The 21,310-nt window shown below is 49.6% G+C and overlaps 10 protein-coding genes across 10 annotated transcripts; 6 read left to right on the top strand and 4 right to left on the bottom strand.

Moving 5' to 3' along the window:
* Positions 1 to 1,255: 1,255 nt before the first annotated feature.
* Positions 1,256 to 2,284, top strand: ASPWEDRAFT_453268 (uncharacterized protein). Its single transcript, XM_040836506.1, has one exon. The coding sequence runs from the start codon at positions 1,600 to 1,602 to the stop codon at positions 2,101 to 2,103; it is 504 nt and encodes a 167-aa protein (XP_040691104.1). The 5' UTR covers positions 1,256 to 1,599; the 3' UTR covers positions 2,104 to 2,284.
* A 181-nt stretch (positions 2,285 to 2,465) lies between these two features.
* ASPWEDRAFT_26819 (FAD-dependent oxidoreductase) lies at positions 2,466 to 3,639 on the top strand (the record flags this gene model as incomplete). Its single annotated transcript, XM_040832904.1, has 3 exons — positions 2,466 to 2,497; positions 2,549 to 3,135; positions 3,209 to 3,639. The coding sequence occupies 3 exons, from the start codon at positions 2,466 to 2,468 to the stop codon at positions 3,637 to 3,639; spliced, it is 1,050 nt and encodes a 349-aa protein (XP_040691103.1).
* A 573-nt stretch (positions 3,640 to 4,212) lies between these two features.
* Positions 4,213 to 5,477, bottom strand: ASPWEDRAFT_108415 (translation machinery-associated protein TMA46; the record flags this gene model as incomplete). Its single annotated transcript, XM_040827987.1, has 4 exons — positions 4,213 to 4,627; positions 4,692 to 5,242; positions 5,319 to 5,336; positions 5,421 to 5,477. The coding sequence occupies 4 exons, from the start codon at positions 5,475 to 5,477 to the stop codon at positions 4,213 to 4,215; spliced, it is 1,041 nt and encodes a 346-aa protein (XP_040691102.1).
* Positions 5,478 to 6,480: 1,003 nt separating this feature from the next.
* wos2 (Hsp90 cochaperone SBA1) lies at positions 6,481 to 7,405 on the bottom strand (the record flags this gene model as incomplete). Its single annotated transcript, XM_040830696.1, has 4 exons — positions 6,481 to 6,558; positions 6,609 to 6,809; positions 6,885 to 7,210; positions 7,375 to 7,405. The coding sequence occupies 4 exons, from the start codon at positions 7,403 to 7,405 to the stop codon at positions 6,481 to 6,483; spliced, it is 636 nt and encodes a 211-aa protein (XP_040691101.1).
* Positions 7,406 to 8,047: 642 nt separating this feature from the next.
* ASPWEDRAFT_108804 (ESCRT-III subunit protein VPS24) lies at positions 8,048 to 8,797 on the top strand (the record flags this gene model as incomplete). Its single annotated transcript, XM_040828021.1, has 2 exons — positions 8,048 to 8,095; positions 8,159 to 8,797. 2 exons carry the CDS (start codon positions 8,048 to 8,050, stop codon positions 8,795 to 8,797), a joined length of 687 nt encoding a protein of 228 aa, XP_040691100.1.
* A 786-nt stretch (positions 8,798 to 9,583) lies between these two features.
* On the top strand, positions 9,584 to 11,558 carry ASPWEDRAFT_170904 (putative RNA annealing protein Yra1; the record flags this gene model as incomplete). The annotated part of the gene is made up of 5 exons (XM_040830695.1): positions 9,584 to 9,802; positions 9,870 to 9,899; positions 10,924 to 11,088; positions 11,146 to 11,216; positions 11,276 to 11,558. The coding sequence occupies 5 exons, from the start codon at positions 9,584 to 9,586 to the stop codon at positions 11,556 to 11,558; spliced, it is 768 nt and encodes a 255-aa protein (XP_040691099.1).
* Positions 11,559 to 11,947: 389 nt separating this feature from the next.
* On the bottom strand, positions 11,948 to 14,357 carry optD (small oligopeptide transporter, OPT family; the record flags this gene model as incomplete). Its single annotated transcript, XM_040827973.1, has 3 exons — positions 11,948 to 12,243; positions 12,302 to 14,143; positions 14,195 to 14,357. 3 exons carry the CDS (start codon positions 14,355 to 14,357, stop codon positions 11,948 to 11,950), a joined length of 2,301 nt encoding a protein of 766 aa, XP_040691098.1.
* Positions 14,358 to 16,918: 2,561 nt separating this feature from the next.
* On the top strand, positions 16,919 to 17,840 carry ASPWEDRAFT_452813 (uncharacterized protein). Its single transcript, XM_040836491.1, has one exon. It carries the CDS (start codon positions 17,023 to 17,025, stop codon positions 17,659 to 17,661), a length of 639 nt encoding a protein of 212 aa, XP_040691097.1. The 5' UTR covers positions 16,919 to 17,022; the 3' UTR covers positions 17,662 to 17,840.
* ASPWEDRAFT_452790 (uncharacterized protein) lies at positions 17,840 to 18,469 on the top strand. The gene has a single exon (XM_040836490.1). It carries the CDS (start codon positions 18,019 to 18,021, stop codon positions 18,349 to 18,351), a length of 333 nt encoding a protein of 110 aa, XP_040691096.1. The 5' UTR covers positions 17,840 to 18,018; the 3' UTR covers positions 18,352 to 18,469.
* Positions 18,470 to 18,951: 482 nt separating this feature from the next.
* Positions 18,952 to 21,060, bottom strand: ASPWEDRAFT_131628 (bifunctional C97 family peptidase/thioredoxin family protein). The gene is made up of 3 exons (XM_040829281.1): positions 21,019 to 21,060; positions 20,663 to 20,970; positions 18,952 to 20,610 (listed from the first exon to the last, which is right to left on the bottom strand). Exons 2-3 carry the CDS (start codon positions 20,951 to 20,953, stop codon positions 19,120 to 19,122), a joined length of 1,782 nt encoding a protein of 593 aa, XP_040691095.1. The 5' UTR covers positions 20,954 to 20,970; positions 21,019 to 21,060; the 3' UTR covers positions 18,952 to 19,119.
* Between the last annotated feature and the right edge of the window lie 250 nt (positions 21,061 to 21,310).

The raw sequence follows: 21,310 nt of genomic DNA, 5'->3' as shown, positions 1-21,310 counted from the left end.
CATGACGCTGGTTGGTCCACTGATTCGAGCTACCTGGGATACCCTGGCCAATACCGGCTGTTATTGGTCGGAAGGGCTGCTTTCCGTGCAGGGGCGATTCTTCACGCTGCAGGTCTCGTCACTCAGGACTGGCCAATTACCGCGCAGATCAGCCCTGCTGCCCAGGCCCCCGTGACCGGCGGGCGCGTAAATTTATAAAGGCGCTTTTATAGGAATCTCTGGATGGCCGAGAAAGAGCAGCAGCAAGAAGGGATCCTGTCTCAGATACAGTGGGATGCCTGTTGCAGGATATCGCCATAATTAAGAGGATTAGGAAGAGAAGTACATGTCGCAAATTAGGTGGGAATGTGCGTTTTTGTCGACAACATGAGTCGCAAATTATGTTGAAAATCCCATCGGATGTGACTAGGATAGCTTCATGATTGACGGTGAGATCCAACCTCCCACCACGCATGTCACCACCCGGACTTCCCGTCCAAAGTATAACTCGAGACTATTTCCCAACCCGATGACGTTTCTCGACTGTGATGCAATGTGATGTGATGGCAAACAGCTTCGTGACTGGCATCCTTAGCGTCGAGGAGCTATCCTGAGAGACTGCGGGGGCGTTCAGGAGCTCAGACGATCCGGTTCGATATCCAGCCACCGCTCGTATACAATTAACGAGGAACCGTTTACGAATGGGAGTATCTTAGCGACATGTCATATTCGTATCGACTGTCAGAAAAAGAAATGGAGAAAAGCAAATTCATCCGACAGCCCTATTTGATAGATAGCTTACGCTGACGGCGCATCCATGCAAGCATCGCATTGATAAAGCACCCCTGTTGCTAGCAGTGCATCTAGCCTTCCACTTTGATGATGTGCACAATTTGCATACTCTTGTAATATCTTCAGTTGGCATTTCCATATTCACATCCAATGTCTGGATATCTTTTGGCTTTGAATGGCTTTGTGATTGCGACTCCTCCTCTTCCACGTGATAATCAGTGACGTATTGACTTGGTGGGGGTGGGGTTCTTCTACATAGTACTCAAAACAAAGCAATTGATTCTGGCGGCTGTTTCAGCTGTTTCAACTGCTTCAACTACACTCAATCGACCTTCTCCCATAATCTTCAACTTGGACACAATCATGGCGACCGCTAGCATTGCCAGCAGCCACACTCCGGCCATCTCAAGCGTCACCCATACTCCGTCAGACTCGCCCAGAGGCTCCATCGCCTGAGGCTCCAACTCCACAACTGTTTCAATCAAGCTTGGTGTTGAAGCACCATTCACATCTATTCGTGAGCTCTTTGGCCATCTACGTGCTCACCCTGACGATGCAGCAAAGCTCAATGCAACCTATCCTCGCCGTGGTATCTTGAAGACAGCAGCCACGCATAACATGTCGTCAGACCAGAAGTTCACCATCGATCTCTCACCTGCTCGGATCTCCTTGACTCCAGCTTCTCTGCAGGGCTCATTGTCTGATCATGGCCTTGATGACGTGATTTCTTTCTTTAACACCATCAGCTCCGACTATGTCCCCTCCATGCTCTCCTTTCTGGGTGTCCTCGCTGGTGCCGATCTAGCTACGGCACACAAGAACTAGAACATGAACTTCCGGCTGTGTGACTATAACCCTGAGACTGCGGCTCCCGAGTGCTCCAATGGATGTGGCGCCCACACCGACTACGGAACCTTCAGCATCATCTTCCAGGACGGCACGTCTGGTCTGGAGCTGGAGGACTCAGATGCCCCTGGTATATGGGTTCCCGTTCCAGGATATGCCACTGTCATTCTGACTGGCTGGTGCGCTGTTGTTTCGAGTGGTGGACGCATCCGCGCAGCCAGACATCGTGTCAGACGCACTCCGGGTGTCCGTCGTCTCTGTGCTGTTCTGTTCATTGCTCCTGACCTCGATGTCAAGATGAAGCCTCTGGATGGAATTCAGCCAGCAATGCCATTATCGGAAAGTATCATGCGTGGCAACATGAATGTTGAATCTTACAAAGAGATCATGGGGAAGCGATGGCGTTACAGAGAAGGGAATGAAGACATGTCCAATGGCAAGGAAGCAACCCAAGACAGTGAGATTGCAAAGATGGTCTGGGGTTAAAGCTAAGTATCGACGGTATGAATTATGTCGCACGTCTTTATGATGATAACAAACATAAGTACAGTACATCAAGGTGCAAATGGAGCCTTTTGAAGCCTTGCTAGTGTTTCGTAGGATGAGTTACTGTAGAAGTATTCTGTAAATGCAAATGAACGGAATCGCCAAGAGCTAAGCAGTATTACAGTAGGTAGCAAAAGTCGCGCAATTACTCCGTTAGGTAATTCCCTCATATAACCGTTAGATATCACTCCTCGGCTCGGGTTTGCGGGGAAGGGCTTATCTCCTTAGCGCCATGATCCCGGATGATTCACAATTTCACATCTTGAACATCATCACCTCATCTCATCTTCAATTCATTCAAAATGCCAGAAACCGAGACTATAGTCGTAATAGGGTAAATGTGACATTCAAAACACCCAATTAAACACATCTAACACTACAACAGAGCCGGTGTAACCGGCCTCTCCACAGCCCTCTACATTCAACAACACCTCCTCCCTACGCAATCCATCCTCCTTGTCGCCAAAGACTTTCCCGATTCCACCTCTGTCAACTACGCCTCTCCCTGGGCTGGTGCCCACTACCGTCCCGTCCCCGGTTCATCGCCGCAGTTCATCCGCGAGGAAAACCAGGCCCGGCGGACATATAATTACTTCAAGAAACTTGCCTCCCAGGACCCAGCAGCGGGTATTGAGCCAATCGAGGGAATCGAGTATCTCGAAAACCCCCCGGCCGAATACAAGGACGCAGAGAGTGTCCAAAATGGGTATGGCCATCTAGATGGATTTAAGCAGTTGTCGCAGGATGAGCTGCCCCCGGATGTGAAATGGGGTGTGCGCTATCAGACGTTTGTGATTAATTCGCCGGTGTACTGTGCGTATATGCTGCGCAAGTTCATCTTGAAAGGGGGCCAGAAGAGGGAGTACACCCTAGCTGATCCAAAGGAGGCGTTCCATTTGGCCGATAATGTCAGGACAGTGGTGAATTGTTCTGGGACGGGAATGGGGGATCCTAAATCATTCATTATCCGAGGTTTGTTTGCTCTCTCTCTCTCTCTTTTTCCTCTTTCCATACTTAAATCCTCGATTCTAATCATACCTTCAAGGCCAAACCTGTCTCATCCGAAACCCCTGCAATGTAACCCTCACCAGACAAAACTCCGACGGCACCTGGTCCTTCTGCATCCCCCGTCCCCTCGACGGAGGAACGATAATCGGAGGCACCAAAGAACCCCACAACTGGGATCCCAACCCGTGTCCAGAAACAAGGGCCCAGCTTCTCGCAAACGCAGCCAAATGGTTCCCCTTCACGGCGGAGAGTGGTGGTCAGTTTGATGTCATCCGGGATATTGTTGGTCGTCGGCCTGCGAGAGAGGGTGGGATGAGAATTGAGACGGAGAAGGTCGCCGAGGGCCGATTTGTGGTTCATGCGTATGGGGCTGGTGGCAGGGGGTTTGAGCTGTCGAGGGGTGTAGCTGAGGATGTTGTGTTGTTGATGTTTGAGGGTGGGTTGTTGAGGCAGAAAGCGTCGCTGTAGATTTACTGGCTGTACGCCAGTTGCCATGTATCTAAAGTCAAATTCCTGTTGAATAGTTAATTGAACAGGAGAGCGAATAAGGTGAGTATTCTCACCGACAGTGGTGTGTTAAAGATGGGGTGATGAGCAAAAAACAAAGAGAAAAAAAAAAAAAAGGGTCCATTCTAGACAAACGAACTTTTAAGTACAAAAAGCTGGCATAACAGATGTCAGTTATTCACTCCTCCCACAGACAAAGGATTTGTCTCAATCCTATGTTTCCCTTCCTTGTCTGTCTTAAGAGTCCCTCCACATACATGCTTCCGGAAGCAATTCCGAACTTAATAGTCATGTTGAGCACGAAGGGGAGAGATGACAGACGACACCACCCAACCCGAGCCTTCCACAGAAGAAGCCAACACACAGCTGATTATCTGGTCTGTCAACATATAAACTCCAGATAAGCAGCAGCGTATTTGACCATCCGCCATCACAATCTACACCACAAGTCTGGAGAACGGTTGGCTACACCGATCCCAGTGCGGGAGATCCCGAAAGCCCCGGTAATCTAGTCTTTTTGGAGTCGCACAGGACTCAATCGGCGTCTTGTGTCGTCGTTGGAAGTGGCAGTCCGTTGAGCTTCGCCAGGCGCTCCTCTTCTCTCTGCTCGCGCAGCCTCTCGGTCTCCCTCCGCAGTGCTGTAATGTTGAAAGCTCCATCATCCTCGTCCTCTTCTTCACTGCTCTCATCATCTGCCTTCCAGTCGCCGCTCTCGAACATCGAACGTCCAGTGGCTTCCTTGGCGGTCCGGGCTTGTTCTTCGGCGGCCTTCTTGTCGAGGCGGCCCTTCTTCCAGATGGCAAACGTCTCTGGTGTAACCGGTGTAAGTGTGCCAGTAAGCTTGTGTCGTTCGGATTCCAGCCAATCTTCAAGCGTCAAAGTGTTGAGTGGCGACTTGTCCATCAAGGCCTTCTCGGCCGCTCTCTGCTCCTTCGTCTTCAGAATGAATCTGTATGGAGTTTTAGATTAGCTTTTGAACAAATGCGCATCTACGGCAATGGGAAGAAACATACCCAGGCGGCAAGCTATGCTTGTACATGCACTTGTCACCACCATTGGGACAAGTCCAGAACCAACCGTATTTCTGGTTCTCGACAGCATCGATGAAGTATTTGCAGACCTTGTCGGTGGTCGTTCGGGGGTTACCGTGTTTGCTGACAACAACCTTGCGGAGCTTCTCTTCGTCCCAGTCATCCATAGTATCCTTCTTCTTCTTTTCTTCCTCCTCTGTTTTGGTATCTCGGGAGTCGGTGTACAGATCCTTCTTGGCCGCCTTGCGCTCGATATTCAGGTCATGACTGAACTTGCACTTGCGGCCCTTTTCACAGTTGCCCTGCTTGTGGAATACGCACAGAACAGTCTTGGGGTCGACACCAAAGGGCACCTTCTGGACCTGCACGGGCTTGAACAGTTCCATTGCCTCTTTCTTGGCTGCCTCTGCGGCCTTCTTGTCGGCCTCACGACGCTCCTTCTCGGCTTGCTTTTTCTTCTCATCTGGGTTCTTGCTCGACTTGTCCATAGCCTGTAGTTGGGCAATCTGCTTCTTTGCGGAACCACCTTTTTTCTGTAGAAAAATTTGCAGGTTAGTTGACGTCCTGCGTGACACTCTCCGATTTAGGGTACGTCATTTCTGTACATACGTTTTTCATACCAAAGGTCTATCAAAAGGAAGAGATACCAGTCAGCCATTAATTCGTGTCTTCAAGTATTCAATAAAGATGGTGGGGGGAATAGTCACAAACCTTGTCCTCGACCGTGGTCTTCTTCTTCTTAGGCTGGTCTACCTTCTTGGGAGGCATGATGGCGGTTGTTTCTTTGTTTTAATTTACAATCGACTGAAAGAAAGAATATGCGCGCCAGTTATGGCGAGTGGCGGTCGCAACCTCACGAAGGATAAAAATGAGAAGGGCGACCTTAAAAGCCTGAAGAGAAAGGCAGGCGGGGGAGATGACCAGCTCTAAGCGTGCTGTAGAGCAAGGGGGGACAGGATGACACCTCAAGGGGAAGAGTTAAGTTACAAAATCAACGACTGTGGGAGTTGGTGATCTTGAGGTTGTTGCAAGTTCCTCCACATTTTCGAGGGGTGTGGGTTTCACGAGAGAGAAATGTGGCGGCACAATCTTCGAACAGATTCTCTCCGCCAATCGATTTTGATTCTCAGCATGCGGCAGGGCACCTGGTCACACTCTTACAGTAAGCATTTATGGGACTCTTGTCATCTATCTACTTTTTTTTTTTTCATATATGAAGCAACAATTATGGTGTGTATTCCGCATTTTGGTGGTCGTTTGTGTGTTCTCGAATTTGAAGGCCCGATGGGGCTCGATGACATCAATTTTCACACGCGACATCAAATTTCAAGATCCATCATGGTTTTCCTCTACACGGTCGCAGAAGATGTCTGATGGATATAGTCCTTAAATTCATTGTGTATATCTATTGAAAGGTGAACGAGAAGGTTCTCATGGTTAGGGCAAGCATGTCTAACTACGTCATAATATCTATAACTTGTGGGCCAGTATGAAAAACCAGTCAATCTTTCAATTACGCGCGAGTTCTGTCAATTGCCTCGTCATCTCATTCAAATATAGTAAATAATAAGGGACGTTGTCAAAACATAACGGTCTACTTCTGGGACATTTGCCAGCCAGTTTCCCGGATGCCAAAAAAACCCTTTAGCCATAAACCGGAGCAACATGCGCTCGCCGGCAGATCACGCTGCTTGCTTTGAGAACAAAGAGGAAAGATTTTTTTTTCTCATTCGTCATCAGATTCCACCACGTAAAGCGTGTTCTCAACATTTTAAGAGACCTCCTGGATCTTGGACGACTTGGGGGCTGTTCCCTCGGCCTCCTCAAGCTCGGGCATATCCTCATCATCCTAGAACAAAGTCAGTAAAACGAATTATACTGTAGATGAATATAACGTACCTCTTCCTCTTCACCACCCATAGCAGACAGATCAGGCATACCACCAGCTCCGCCCATACCTTCGAGGCCGGCGCCGAGCTTGGAGAAATCAATGTTTCCAAGACCACCTTGCTCGCCCATATCGCCCATACCGCCCATACCGCCAAAGTTGTTTGCGTAGTCATCCTCGGGAGCTTCGTCCTGTTCATCCTCATCGACCCACTAGAGCAAGTCAGCACCTGTCGTGAACGCAATTCATGGCTTTTATATTTCTCCCCTCCGGCTATTGTATCATACCTTGTCAAAGTCGGTCTTCAGGAAGTGCAGCTTCTGCTTCTCCTTGGTCAAACGAGGCCAGTACTCCTCCTTGAGCTCCTTCTTCCGCAAGACCATCTCGATCTCACGGGCGCTGTGGTTCACCTTGCTGTTCTCAACATCGATGGCATCGAATAAATCAAGCGAAACTTGGTACTTGTATCCCTTCTTCGACTCTCCGGTGAAAGAGATGTTGTTCGAAGAGAGGTTGAGGTCGGCAGCTTCCTTAGCAACATCGGGGGCCTTGATGTTCACATAGAGGTAATTGCGGGCAGCATCAGTGCTGGAGGAGCGCTGAGCCCATGTAACTGGATGGCAAAAAAATTTCGAGTTAGCAATGACCCAAATCACACACCACGCAACAACGATAGCCCTGTCTCGAATGAAAATCGCAATAACGAATGAGAAGCGATGGGTTTTGCAGCAACAAAATCAAGTAAAGCGGGGAAAGTAGAGCGGCAGGCCAGCATACCTTCGGGGTGGATCTGAGTAAGCTCAGGCATTATGACAAAATGTGACAAGATCGAGGATGGATAGTTGAGATAGAATGGGAATCGAGATAGGTCTCGAAATAAAAGATGATTGCAAGGAAGAGAATACTTGGAGGGGGGAAGGGCTAGACGCTGTGAAGAAGCCGATGAATCGTTAGCTGATGATCTTCCCAAGCCGTGCTAGGCTCAGCCTGGCCCAGTAGAAAGTACTGGAAACGCGGATGTTTGCCCTGTTTGCGGTTTGTTGAGTGCCTGAGGCTGAGGGCACTCGACGTCACTTGTAGCCTCAGGCGGGAATCCGTGACTAAGCGCCCCGCTCCACCTGGCAACTGCTGCTGCTTTCCCTGCTGGCACCGAAATTGGTATGCGAATGCAGCGATAACAGAGACGAGTTCTGACAGGCTACAGTGAGCCTACGCTGACTGCTTCTCAGTCTATCACTGCAATCTTATCATTCAATCACCCCTTGTGCGTTTTTTTCAGCCTCGTCCAAAATCATACCCCACCTGTTGCGAGGATCATGTACCTTGGGGTCACTCTTTGATACGAATATTTGATAACCTGACTACGGGGGATTCAATCCATAATCATTACACTGGGCTCTAAAGAATCATCAGCATCTTGGGGAACGCGGGGATTTGAAAGAAATCAATCATGGAAACCCTCAAGGCAGTCTTCTTTGGGCCTGATCCTCAGACACAGGTATATCACTTCAGAAAATGTCACTTCATTCTGCCTGCTTACAGTTGCTTTTCCATTCCATAGATGAGAAAATGTAATCAACTTATTCGCGCAAACACTCGTCAATTAGATCGTGACATCGCACAACTGAAGACCCTTGATAGCAAAACACGACAGTACATTGTGAATGCTTCGCGACGAGCCCAGCGGAATCCATCGCAGGCCAAGCAGGCCTCTACGGAAACCAAGACGTTCGCGCGAGAGCTCGTCCGAATCCGCAAACAATCTGCCCGTTTGACCACAAGCCGAGCCCAGCTCCAGAGCGTGCAAATGCAAGTAAACGAAGCCTTTTCCGTACGCAAAATCCAAGGAAGTCTCAAAAAGTCGACCGGTATCATGAAAGATGTAAATACGCTGGTTCGGCTGCCAGAATTGACGGGTACGATGCACCAGCTTTCAGCAGAGTTAGTGAGGGCCGGGATTATCGAAGAAATGGTCGGGGATGCAATCCCCGATAATGAGCTACTAGAGGACGAGGAAGAGGAGGCAGACGCAGAGGTCGACAAGGTCTTGCAAGAGGTGCTACACGGAAGGCTCTCCCAAGTCGAGGGTGTCAAGCCAGAGAAGCCTCTGGAAGAGGAACCGGTCGCTGCAGAGGAGTTCGAGGATGAAGGAGAGACGCTCAACCAGATGAGAGAACGTTTAGAAGTGTTGAGGAGCTGAGTTTTTTTGACATCTGGATACGCAGTTCTGGGAATCCCTTGTTTATTTCTACCTGGCATGATAAACTACATGAGCAGCCTTCTCTTTGTACCACAGTAAAGGGAGTTTGGATGGATGGAGTTGATTTTTTTTTATTGGGCTGGACCTGGTTACTGTTATTTCGAGCAATATATATCCATTGTTTTTCTCATTGAATATATTCCATCAATAATGCCCTTATCTACATGGGTACCGCCATTTGGGCCTCCGTTTTATCCATGCAGCCGGTGAATCATCCTCTGGGCAACCATTCACAGCCCACAATTGATGGCAGCTGATAGATCTACTGGATAATAAACAAAACACCTCCCCTGTTGCATTCAATGCAATAAACAAATACTCCGTAAGGCATCAATGCTTGGTGAAGCGACCGCGTGAAGTCATCGCGGGAGGCGGCCGAATGCGGGCTAGCGTCAGACTCAGCCTTCCTCTTCTCTGCCTCACCTCCATCGCCCGTCCGTCCATCATCTTCCCTTCCTCCCCTTTCCATCATTCCGCATCGCGTCTCCCATCTGCGTGTGCTTCATATACAATCTACTGCTTTGATTTAATCTCTCCATCATCAATTTCGCAAGTCTAAAAACGACCTGGTCCCCTATCCAGTTCAACAGACTTTTCTACGCCCCTTTCCCCGAACGCTACCAACTCTTAGGTGGCGCGATACCAGTGACTCGTCCTCCGTCACGTTTCTTACCCGCGAATCTTTTCGATTTTTTCAAGGTTTAGCTTTAGCTATTATCAGCAACAATGTCCGGCAAGCTCGACAAGTCTCTCGATGAAATCCTCGTCAACCGCCGCCAGGGTGCTCGTCGCCGTGGAGGTCGCCGTGCAGCTGCCACAAAGGCCACAGCTGCCGTGCCTGTTGGAGGAGTGAAGAAGAACACAAAGCCTGCCAAGGCCGCCGGAAAGGGTGCCCAAAATGGACCCGTTGTATCGTCAGAGAGCAAGATCATGGTCAGCGGCTTGGTAAGTTTTTTTTTTTCTTTTTTCCACGGTATACCCTTTCGATGGGACCGGTGACTAACTTGTGTAGCCTTCCGATGTGAATGAGGCCAATGTCAAGGTATGTTGATTGAGAGGCCTTTCGCCTTGGGTTTCTATCGCCATGTCTGTTTTTCGAGACCTTCGAAACGGCTTCCATTCGCGTTCCGACCGTTTACCACGTCCTTCCCATATGACCGTGGTAGCCGTTGGGATTACTACATAGGCAGTATGCTCCTTCCATAAGCTTTCTGCGTGCTATGCGCATTAGCGCTCCGCGAAAGTAGAAGTTGAGCCCTGCCGTAGTCTTGCGAGAAAAGCGTTCCCCGTCTGAATGGATACTTGCTTCAACAAATCCGTCAGCATGGCTACGCCGCAGACTGTACCAAGGATGGTAGTTGAAACACACCATCTAGTCCTGGTCGCGCACTTTGTCATTTCACATATTTTGTTTCGGGGCATCAGCGAGCGCATCAGCAAGCCAGCAGTAGACCAGACTACGTTTCCAAAATCGCGGATCACCGCGTCTCCCACTTGAGACAGTGAGAGTGCCGCTCTAACAAGGGAGTGCAATTTCCATTTCGGTCTTTTAAGGTCCATACCAAATCTCGATGCTCTATAAGCGGAATCAATCTGAGGGCCACTGGGGGAAGACGACAGGCGTTCTCCTGTCGGAAATTGTCAAATGGCATATCGAACGTGTTTTGGTAGCAGGCACTTCGTGGTGAGCGTGAAAACGCTTACGGGCGGCTGTTTGGCACGTTTGATAAACGACTTTCTGGATCGGACACGAGAATTGAGCTGGATTGAGGCCGATAAAGTGGAACAATGTGCGAATTTCTGATAGAAGCTGGCAATTGCAGTTCCCCAGATCTTGGCTGGAGTTATCTGCAGAAACAGGCTCAGGACTTGGTGGTTTTCGAATCCTGGGATTTTCGCCTTGCTGGCTACTAACACCGCTGTGTGCTCGCTGATGCTCTTTTGTTATGGGGTCGGGGCCGTTTCTTTCATACGCATATTCGATGTTTTGCCCAAACGACGCATTCTCCGGCGGGCGTTACTGAACTTGTCTTGACGGATGTACTAATCATTCGCTGGCACTATAGGAATACTTCACAAAGTCTGCAGGCCCCGTCAAGCGGGTTATGCTCACTTACAACCAGAATGGCACAAGCCGAGGAATCGCCTCCATCGTCTTCAGCAAACCCGACACCGCCGCCAAGGCCGCCAAAGATCTGAACGGACTTCTTGTCGATGGAAGACCTATGAAGGTAAGCATTGGATGCTAGTTGTGCTTCTGATATCGTCGGGCCTAACACTGTTCCTAGATTGAGGTCATTGTCGACGCTTCTCATGCCCCAGGCGTTCCTACACCCAAGCCCCTTACCGAGCGTGTTGTGTAAGTTTATGTTTCCTGTCAGTTTTTCTTGCCCGGGCAAGTTGCTTATTCTCGACTAGGCAAGCCAAATCTCAACCAAAGCCTGCTACAGCATCAAAGACCGATGCCACCGCCAAGGGCCGTGCTCGTCGTGCTCGTCGTGGTGGTGCTGCCCGTAACCCAGGCCGCCCTAAGCCCAAGACCGTTGAGGAGCTCGATGCCGAGATGATCGACTACTTTTCCAACGACAACCCGGCACCCGCAGAGGGTAACGCTCCTGTGAACGGGGCTGCCCAACCACCTGCTGCCAACGGCGGCGAGGACCTTGGAATGGCCGAAATTTCTGTAAGCTGGGTCACTTGATTAAAGGTTGCTTTGCAAAATGCTAATTCTTATTTCAGTAAATTTGGTGATACCTCTATAATTTCAAATTCGCGGGAGTGGCAGGTCACTCTCATTTTCTGACTGGCTACTTCTGATTTTCTCAGCTTGCCATTCAATTCGGGTTCCGTGTTTTCAATTTCATGTTTCTTCTTTTATCTTTTATTTATTTTCCTTTTCCCCTCTCACGTGTCTTTTTACCTCGGTTTTATGTCTTAAGTTATTCTTTGAATGTTGATGGGGAACCTCGGAGATTGTATGTATTTAATAAGGAACGAAAGCCATTACAATGGAAGAATGAAATCAGCAGGATGACAGTAGCATCGCCACTTGGGCTACGTATATTCCTACGTGATAGTACTTTCTATAAGTCAGGTCCAAGTCCCATTTGGGGGCCCAAAATAACCAACTTCAGGAATCGACTTGTAAGCCACCCCCTGTCCGTCAGCGGTATCAAGGTAAACGGTATTTCCCCACCAATCAGGAAACACGGCACCAGGGTAAGAGATACAGAAGAAGATGACGATACCACTGAGGGCAAGGCCTGTATCGAGGGCGGCGGCAAGAACGTAGTTGTATTTTGTCCACCAGGCGAAGAAGCGATGTTTTATGAAATGGTCGAAGGCGAAGTTGACGAGGGCCCAGCTGGAGTAATTGATTCCGGTTGCTAGTGTTGTCAGTACTGCGCTTTGGGAAGTTGGAGCGAAGGAGGGGGGAGGACTCACCAGGAGGAACGTTGTTGGTGCCAACGAAGATGAGTGGCCAATTGATGTATTTCCAAAAGTTGCGCCGGGTATATGTGTACAAGAGGTAAGTGATGATCGGGGTGATGGCACCGATCCAGAAGAAATGAAGCAGAGACGAGTAGATCTTGCCGGCGGAGTAGAGACGGCGTGGGCCGACGAGGCCCCAGATGACAGAGGAAGAGTAGACGGTTCTCCCATTGGGGCAGGAGAAGCCGTCCGGCTGGTCGGAGTCGCAGATGCCGTCGATATGGCCGAGCATCCAGAGGGTGACGCCGGACTGGGTGAGGGCGCCGAGGATGGTCGCGATGCCCTGGGCGAAGAAAAGGGTGCGAGGAGGGATTTTGAGGTAGTGGCCTAGTTTCATGTCCATGGCGAAGTAGACGCCTTGGCCTACGACGTCTGTGCTGAGGATTTTGAAGATCATGTTGGCAAGGGGTTTCCCTTCGAACATGTAGCCGCCGATGAATTCGCTGAGGACGTTGATTTGGTTTGCATCGATGTTGGAGATACCCTGGACGATGCCGCAGGGAACCATGTAGACGGCTGGGATGATGAGGGCGAGGAAGACGCCGTAGACGGGGAGCTTGGTGGCGTAGACTTCGACGATGGCGATGGCGACGGCGGTAATGACTACGATGATGGCTGCGTACCAGTACCAGGGGGTTCTTTTGTAGGTGCGCATCAGTCGGGCGTGGATGTCTAGTTTGTTCTTGCCTTTGAGGGCGGCCCAGATGTCACTTGCGTGCCACACCCAGATGTGCGTTAGGACGGCTGTGAGGGAGGCAAAGGAGATGCCGTAGACAAAGGCATAGGTAGCACCAAGGTAGGGAGGGGAGTAGTTTTTGTAGGCGTCAATGTCGAGTGTTTTTTGCTCGCTGACCACTCGGGCAGTGTCGTATGCCGCGCCCGTTCGGTCGTAGACATCGGCCGTCATCAGGGGAAGGTAGGCTGTAAACCATGTATTTGTGTAGTAAATGCCGGGCACCACAATCCAGAAGGCGGCTGCAAAGCCTGCGAAGACGTTTATTGCAGCCCAGGAGGGGGAAAGGAGGGGATTGGTGTTGTACGCTATTTGACTCCAGTCGAAGGTGATGGGACTCAATCCCAATCCTGTCTGCATTCCAAATAACTGGTTAACAACAACGTTTTTGGGCGCAATCCAGCAAATCCAGGTAAAGTACGACAGAGCCGTGAACATTAATCCTGGTAAGAAGTACCAGACGAAGCCGCCTGCCGTGACATAGAGGAAGAAACGCAGACGAGAGATTTTCCATCCATTGGCAACGGAATTCGCTCGCGAATGAAGAGTCTCCAGCATGGCACAGTTCGATAAGACCTGGGGCCAGATGATACTGGCCGGTTCAACCAGCCATGGAGCAGCCAATCCTGCTACGCCGAAGCCCAGGAGCTGGGCACAGATGACGATGAGGACGGAGAACCCTGCTGAAAGTCCGAAATTGTAGAATTTGGAGCTCGATGCTTGGATGATGTTGGTTGAATCTGCACTTCCATAGCCAAAGGAGACGTTGCTCATTATCACGATGACCGCATGTTCCTTGATGTTAAAGTAACGGTCTGGGTTGATGCAGAAAGATCCTAGTCGTCCGAGATTGATGGTCGACAGAGGCAGGATTTTGGCGAGGGAGACACCGCATGGATAGGCCAGCAGTTCAGCCACCAGCGACACAATGTGCACGGATGGATATCGCAGAGAGAAGAACTGATTGATTCCAGAGCCAAGGATGGTGAAGAACATTCCCAGAATCCACATTCGCAGTGTATTGACCGGCGTGCTTGGGTCATCGGTCTCGGGAACCACCGCTCGCACTGCATATATTAGCGATGATCCTTAGACCAAAGACAATGACTGACCTTCAGGGAAAGGAGAGTGTTCGGAATCATAATCAAGCTCATCCTCCTTCAAGGTAGGATCGTCTTTGTCGTCTAGCTCGTTGAGACGACCCTGTTCTACTTCAACATCTGCGGTGATAGTAGGAGACTCGGTAGTCTTTTCCAATGGTTCTTTTGAAGCCATGATGGGCGGCACAATTGTCGGAAAGAATTGAACAATTGAGCGACAGCAAGATACATCTTGTTAATAAACTAGTATTTCTTATCGACTGGGGTAACATCGCGACCTTGTATCGGTAGGGGTATATAGATAGAGATAACATAGGGCAGATAAGGCATTAATCTATCGCCACGATGCGACAGGAGTTGTGAATCAATCTCATTATATTTTGTAGCTACCACGCTATCTCATCCTGTAAATCCATCGACTTGTAAGCTGAATATGACATTCATATCTGTCTTTTTCATCATTGAAGTTATTGAGTGAGCAGCAGTCGACAGTTGTATTGAAGATTGAGCAAAAACCAGTGCGAATCATGGGAGATTTGGTTATCAGGGGGGGGCGATGATAAGAGAGGGGAGCCAGCGGGGATAAGGCGGGATAGAGCGACGATATATTAAGCGAGTTGGCTGGATCGTAGGAAGGAATTCGATGATCCTGGTCAAGAAGGTCAGTTCTGCGGATGATGGAAGTAGAGGACTGCACAGATGGAAGATAGCAGGGCCAGTTGTGCCTGAAGTGGCCTGTATGATGTCTGGGGAGGATGTGCTGTCAGGAGGATGCATGTAATGGATGAAACATGTGAATAGGTGGCAGAAATAAGTCGATTCTGATTGATGCTGGGGTAGTCAGATGATAAGATTAGAAATACGGAGGATTGATGATGAGTTGGATGGTTGGATGAGTTGGAGATGGAAGAAAAGGAGGGAGAGAAGATGAGGTTGAGATGGGGATTGTTGACGCAGTATTGCCTGATTGAGGATATATAGCGACAGGTGTGCATTGCATTATCATACAGTCGTGCATTATATTAAAAACCTACATTCCAGTATAATAAATTGCAGTATTAATTGTACAAATATATTGATAATGGAATTAATATAAATGTCAGACTGGATTGAATTCCAACCGATGAGTCTGACTAGCAACACATCAACACCACAACGCCACAATATCTCTCCATCTCTCTCGATATCAAAGCAAACAGCTTCACCGCTCAGTTGAGTCATTCTAGCCCTTCTGCGCGGTAGACAGGGAATGGCGAATGCTGCAGAGAATTGGTGCCTGAGCTGCAGAGCATCTGTAGGAAAATTCACCGCCAGTTCTTTTCTGCTGATATCCGTTGGGTCGTTGGGTATGCTGGATATCATGACTCAAGGACAGGAAGAACTTCATCTTCTCATCTCTTCTCTTCTATACACGTGAATATCAGCGGGGAGAGCGGTTCATGAAAAACCCCACTTTTGATAATCTCCTCAGCTACTCCGTCTTCATTAAAGGGTCGTTTCATCCAACCATCCCACAGGAATGGCACCTGCAATGCATTACGTGTGGAAGTGTTCGAGAATGGCCGGGGGTAATTGTTGGGCTGGTATCTGGAATCTGGATCCTCTGGATGTATCGATTGGGTATTCGTACTTTTATATTTATTATCGTATATGAATATATTTATTATCATAATAGATGAATATAAAATATATATATATATATATAAATAGTCATGTATCTCATCTGGGGAACCGCCAGAGTGCACAGACAGCCGGGGAATCGGAATAGTATCACCATCCCCAACGGCTGTCTCCCGTCGGGTATGCAGATGATGATGAAGATGATAATAACTTCGCAAGCGGTGTATCACCGCTGTTTGTACCATCCTGTACAGGTGCTTTTTTATTGATGGCTGCAGCTGCAGGAATGCACGACGGGATCCGGGATCCTGGACGATCTGTCTGGGGTGGACGATGTATGCATCATCCCTTGATGCGTTTTGGATTACTCCAGGAAACAAAATGAGATGGATTCAAAAGAGATAAGATGCGGAAGCTGTTCAACTCCCCCGAGGAGTGGATAGAAGTGGATAAAGAGATGGAGAGACTATTGACGACGATCGCAGAGAGAAAGAAACCGACCGGGTGGTTGGCAGTGGAAGATGGAGATCCCCAGAAGATCCGCGGATTCATCCCTGAGTCTATCTGATTTATTCCATCGCGTACTGCGCATTTCCGTTCTTCACTTTTCCCTTTTTATGATTTCTTTTTCTCTCTGTTGGAATATACAGACAGAATGTACAGCTGACCGAAAGACAACAGATAGCGGTCTATTATGTACTGTGTGATGATCCCCCCGATCATCCCCGGTCTGGATTCCAGCTGAATGGATGCATCACTTCTTCTCATAAATAAATAATAATAAAAGAAGAATAATAAAGAATAATAAAATGATTGATCGCCCTTTCATCCCGCCGGATTCTCTTCCGCTGATGTAGAATAATAAAAAAAAAAAAAAAAAAAAAAAAAAAAAAAAAAAAAAAAAAAAACAAACACGCAAGGGATCCTCCCCAGTCATCCAGATCGATCGGTGGATATACGTACATCCATGCACTGGATATTTTATTCTTTTTTATTTTATTATCGTAAATAAAAATGATCTGACAAAAATCCCATCTCAGCTCTTCCATAATCCCACCCTTCGTCACTGTCACACCTTAAAGCCTGTCTCATCCCCAGTCCTGTCGATCTTCTTCACTCTACTTATCATCTCTCACTCATCCTCTGACCCTCTCCTCTCTCCTCTCTCCATCCTTCCGTCTTTCAATATTCTATCCATATTGATCTAATCTTCATTCAAAATGTATCCATTCCTCCCCTGGAGTCAAAACCAGGCCAATGTTAGAGCCACTCTCAGTGCTCCTACTCCCAGCATCGACAGCGCCAGCACCCTCAACTCCAGCTTCAGCTATGGCGATAGCCTCTACTCTTCCTCGCCCATCTCTTCGATGCCTCCTCCCCCTCCCTGCTCTCCTACAGACTCGCTGCTTGATATCACTCCTCGCAAATCCTCCTTCTCCAGCCTCTATGGCGTGAACAACTCCTGCGCTTTCCCTTCATGGCCTAACCGCCCCTCTCTCCTCAATGCCGATTCAGACTCCTCTACTGCCAGTGCCTATCTTTCCGACGAAGACCTTTACACAGACTCGCCTGCTCCCTCGGACACTGTCATCGAAGAAGAATCGGCTGCTATGGACCCTGTCTGTGGGAGCATCACCACCGAACAGCAGATCCAGCAGCTGCGTGCTGCAGCCGAGGAAGAGGAACATCGCGCGCGTTTCCTGGCCCAAGTTCAGGCTCATGCTCGTGCCCAGCAAGCTTTGCGTGTCTCTCAGTTGACCATTGTCGAGCGCGAAACCACAAAGCGCAGCAAGAAGCGCAGAGCTTTTCCCGAGAAGAAACGACGGACCATCTCATCGCCCTCCAAGGCGCGGGCTTAGATCAGACCAGACCACAGCCCACAACCCAATGCGCAGCGCGGGCGTTGCCATCATTCTATTTTCGATACCCTAATCATTCTTCTTCGTTTCTTCCTCTCTTTCTTCGTCAATGCGACCGGCCTTATCGAATACCCCCACGTTGCCCCTCCGGTGGTCGAGAGTTCTCCGGCGGAGATCGACAAAGGACCAGCTTCTAGGCTGCTGTTCCTCTGCGGTAACATTGTCCGCGCGTTCGCCACAACCATTATTGCCTGCTTGGTTAGGGCTTCTAGAACACCACATCGGGTGGACAGCGGTCATCAGGGGTGGGGCCAGCTGGCTCCTGGTCGAGTATCACAAGTCACATCGGAAACAATAATGCGAGTGACGGCTGGCCAGATCGGAGGTGACCGCCATCATCGACACCCAAGAGATGCACGTGCCTTTGCTCTACGCGCTGTTGCCGGTCGCATTATTATTCTCTTGTTTTTCTGGTGTTTCTTTTTGTTGCTCCTATTATTTGATGCCCGAATGTCGACTGTTTCCCCGCGGCCTGATTATCTAATTTCCCCCCTCGCTGTCGGCGCATTGCAATTAAATCCGCTGCCCAGGGGGGTTTGGCCTATCATCCATCACAACCTCACCGCCAGTCTATATGCTGCCTTGATCATGAAGCCTCAACTCATCTCTCTCTCACACCCCTCGCCATGACTCACACCCTTCATGATGCTGATGACAGGGCATGTGCTTGGATATTCAACTCTCATCGGCTCTTTTTTTATTTTATTATTTCATTTTATTATCTATTCCTGTTATTCACGTTATTCATGCGTTGTCGCGAGGCGTTGGATGGGCATCATCACGACTGATTGATTCATCACGGATTATTTTCTTCACTGGGATCAGCGTTTTACAGCCTGGCTTTTTGTTTTTCTCTTTTTCATTGTTTTACGACACCAGATGTCTCGATACCCTCTCGTGTACTTTTGTATTTCCTGTCATGTTTTTTTCTTGTTTCCCAACATACCCCGAGCACGTTACACACAGCTCCCGCGTCATCTTTTCTTTTGCATAGCATAGCATAGCATAACATAGCGTAACACTGTCATACCCCAAGTTAATGCACATCATCATCATCAACTAGCAGTATATCTCTTGCATGTACGTAGATTAGAATAGCAGTAGACGTCATTATCATCAGCTATCAGTGTACATTTACATGTATGTAGTTCAGAATAGTACAGTAGACGTCATTATCATTGACAACATTCATGATGAGTGTACTCCGCAGTACAGGTTACAGTAACTAGTGTAGTAATACATTTTATTCACAAAATAAACCTAACGCTACTAGTAATACATAGTGCTGCAGTGCAGTGCAGTAGTACATTATTCATAAATTATTCTACTAAGACCAACCAGCTAGTCTAAAAGTGAGGTGATAAGTAAGACTAAGTAGTGTATGTAAGTGTATCACAATCACAACTTCCCCAACAACTCGCCCACCTCCTTGATGAGGGCCTCCTTCTTCAACCCCTCCACACTCCCCTTCTGACGCACTACGTCAGCAACCCCCATAACCCGACACAGGTCTATAACGGCCCCCTCCTGGGGCGCCTCGTACGCGAGCAGGCCCAGCGCGAAGAGCAGCCCGTGTAGGGCCTCCACACTCTGCGTTTCCCGGTCGATGGCTTCGATTAGGGAGGCGGTTAGTTCGACTTGGTCTTCTTCGGGGAGCGGATCGGGGTGGTTGTCTATGCGGGCGTTGTGGTTTACCGCGGCGAGGTTGAATGCGAAGGAGGCGGCGACGACGCGGAGGGTGGAGTGGGAGTCGAGGAGGCAGGAGATGGCGAGGCGGAGACAGGTCTCGCGGAGGGGGGTGTGCTCTGGGGAGGTGAGGTGGGAGGTGTAGAGGGGGGAGGTGAAGAGGTTACAGGCGAGTTGGAGCATGACGATGCGGAGGTTATAGGGGCATGTTGAGAGGGAGGAGGAGGGGGCGAGTAAGGCGAGGAGGGTGGCGTGGTTGGGTTCCTGGGCAAAGTAGGCGGCAACTCGGGGGTCGAGGAAGAGGAGACGGGCGAGGTCGATGAGGGCAAAGTGGTTCTCGAGCGGGAGGTGTTTGGGGGTTGATTGCAGGTAGGAGGCGAAGGAGGGAAGGTCGGCGGGGAGGGGGGAATCCGCGGCAGGGTTGGAGGTGTTGAGTTTGATAAAGTTGATCATGGAGAGGACGCGGGGGTCTTCATGGTAAGGGGCGAGCTTTAGCACGAGTTTCTCCAGCGGGGGAACCTTTTTGTACAGGACGTAGTTGGTGATGGGCCGCTGGAGACTGGGGAGACGGAGCTGCCGGTGGGGATGGGCGGGATGGGCCATTTGCACCAGCATGCGGACGTTGCCGCGCAGTTGGGCTGGATTGGCACCGGCCCATTCATCGAGCTTCTGGCCCTTGAGAAAGGTCATAAAGGTGGGCGTTGCGCGCACGCCGTACTTCATGCTCACGTCAAAGGCCGTGCCCGTGTCCACCTTGATGAGCACCGCCTTGTCCCCGGCTTCCTCGGCCAATTCATCGTAAGTTGGGTAAACCACCTTGCATGGTGGACAAGTAGACGAGGTGAAGAAGATGACGGCGCAGGAATGGGCTGCGGATGCAAGCTCCGCGTCCAGCTGCGCCAGACTGCCTACCAGACGGACGGTGCGGGATACAGGAGGCGCTGCAGGCTGCACGGGGGCGGCGGAAGCGGCAGTGGGAGCCGGGGCGCTGGGAGGGCCCGGGGGAGGGGGAAATCCCCCGCCTGTCCCCTGGGTGACACCACGCAAGGCGTTTTCAATCTGGGGCTTCATCATCTGCCCAAATGGCGTTTCGAGGAAGGTCTGGGGCAAGTTGCGGATATGTTCGGGGATACTCCTGCCCACCAGAAACATGGCCAGGTCTTGCGTGAAGTTGTTGCAGTTGTGCAGGAAGAGGTCGTATGACTGATCTTGTTAGTTCTCTATGCCTCTCTCTTCTGGTCTACTCTTGACATACCTCTGGGGTATAAATCTCTCCAAGAGAATGGATATACTCCTCCACAACATCAGTGGGAAGCTCCGTCTTGCCTAGATTCGCCACCTCCATGGGCTGTCCATGATGCGTACTTCCAGGGACGGACGTCTGAATGCCCTGGCCAAAGTAATACTCGACCCCGTTCAACACTATCGACGTATGGTAAATGGCGTCGATCTGCGTCCCTGTCAAGGGGAGCGAGTACTGCACTGCGTTAGGACCGTGGCCTGCTGATCGCCCCGCGGACGCTCTTCCGGGCTGTAAATAGTACATACCATTCGTGCGAGACCCTGAAAATTATTAGCTTTGCACTGACTAAAGTGAATCGGATCAATCACCTTTGAGAGGTCGTAGACGTATAGCTCTACATCCATTGTGGCGTGGATGAGGCAGTTCAATTGTCCTTGAATGTGTGATTGGCGTATTCTTATGTGATCTATGTATGCTGAAAATTAAACAAAAGACCAAGAAATACAAAACCACCCTGCGATGCTGCGTTGAAGATAAATAAAAAGTTGGTGATAGGCACCGATCGGATCACGTCAGCCGATCTGCCGAGTCACCGGGATTTCCTTCTGTCTCTTTCGATTGAATGCCATGATATTCTAGATATTGTCTAGATATTGATAT

This window comes from Aspergillus wentii (assembly GCF_001890725.1).
Source record: "Aspergillus wentii DTO 134E9 unplaced genomic scaffold ASPWEscaffold_3, whole genome shotgun sequence".
NCBI lineage: Eukaryota > Fungi > Ascomycota > Eurotiomycetes > Eurotiales > Aspergillaceae > Aspergillus > Aspergillus wentii.
This window is presented reverse-complemented; position numbering and strand designations above follow the sequence as displayed.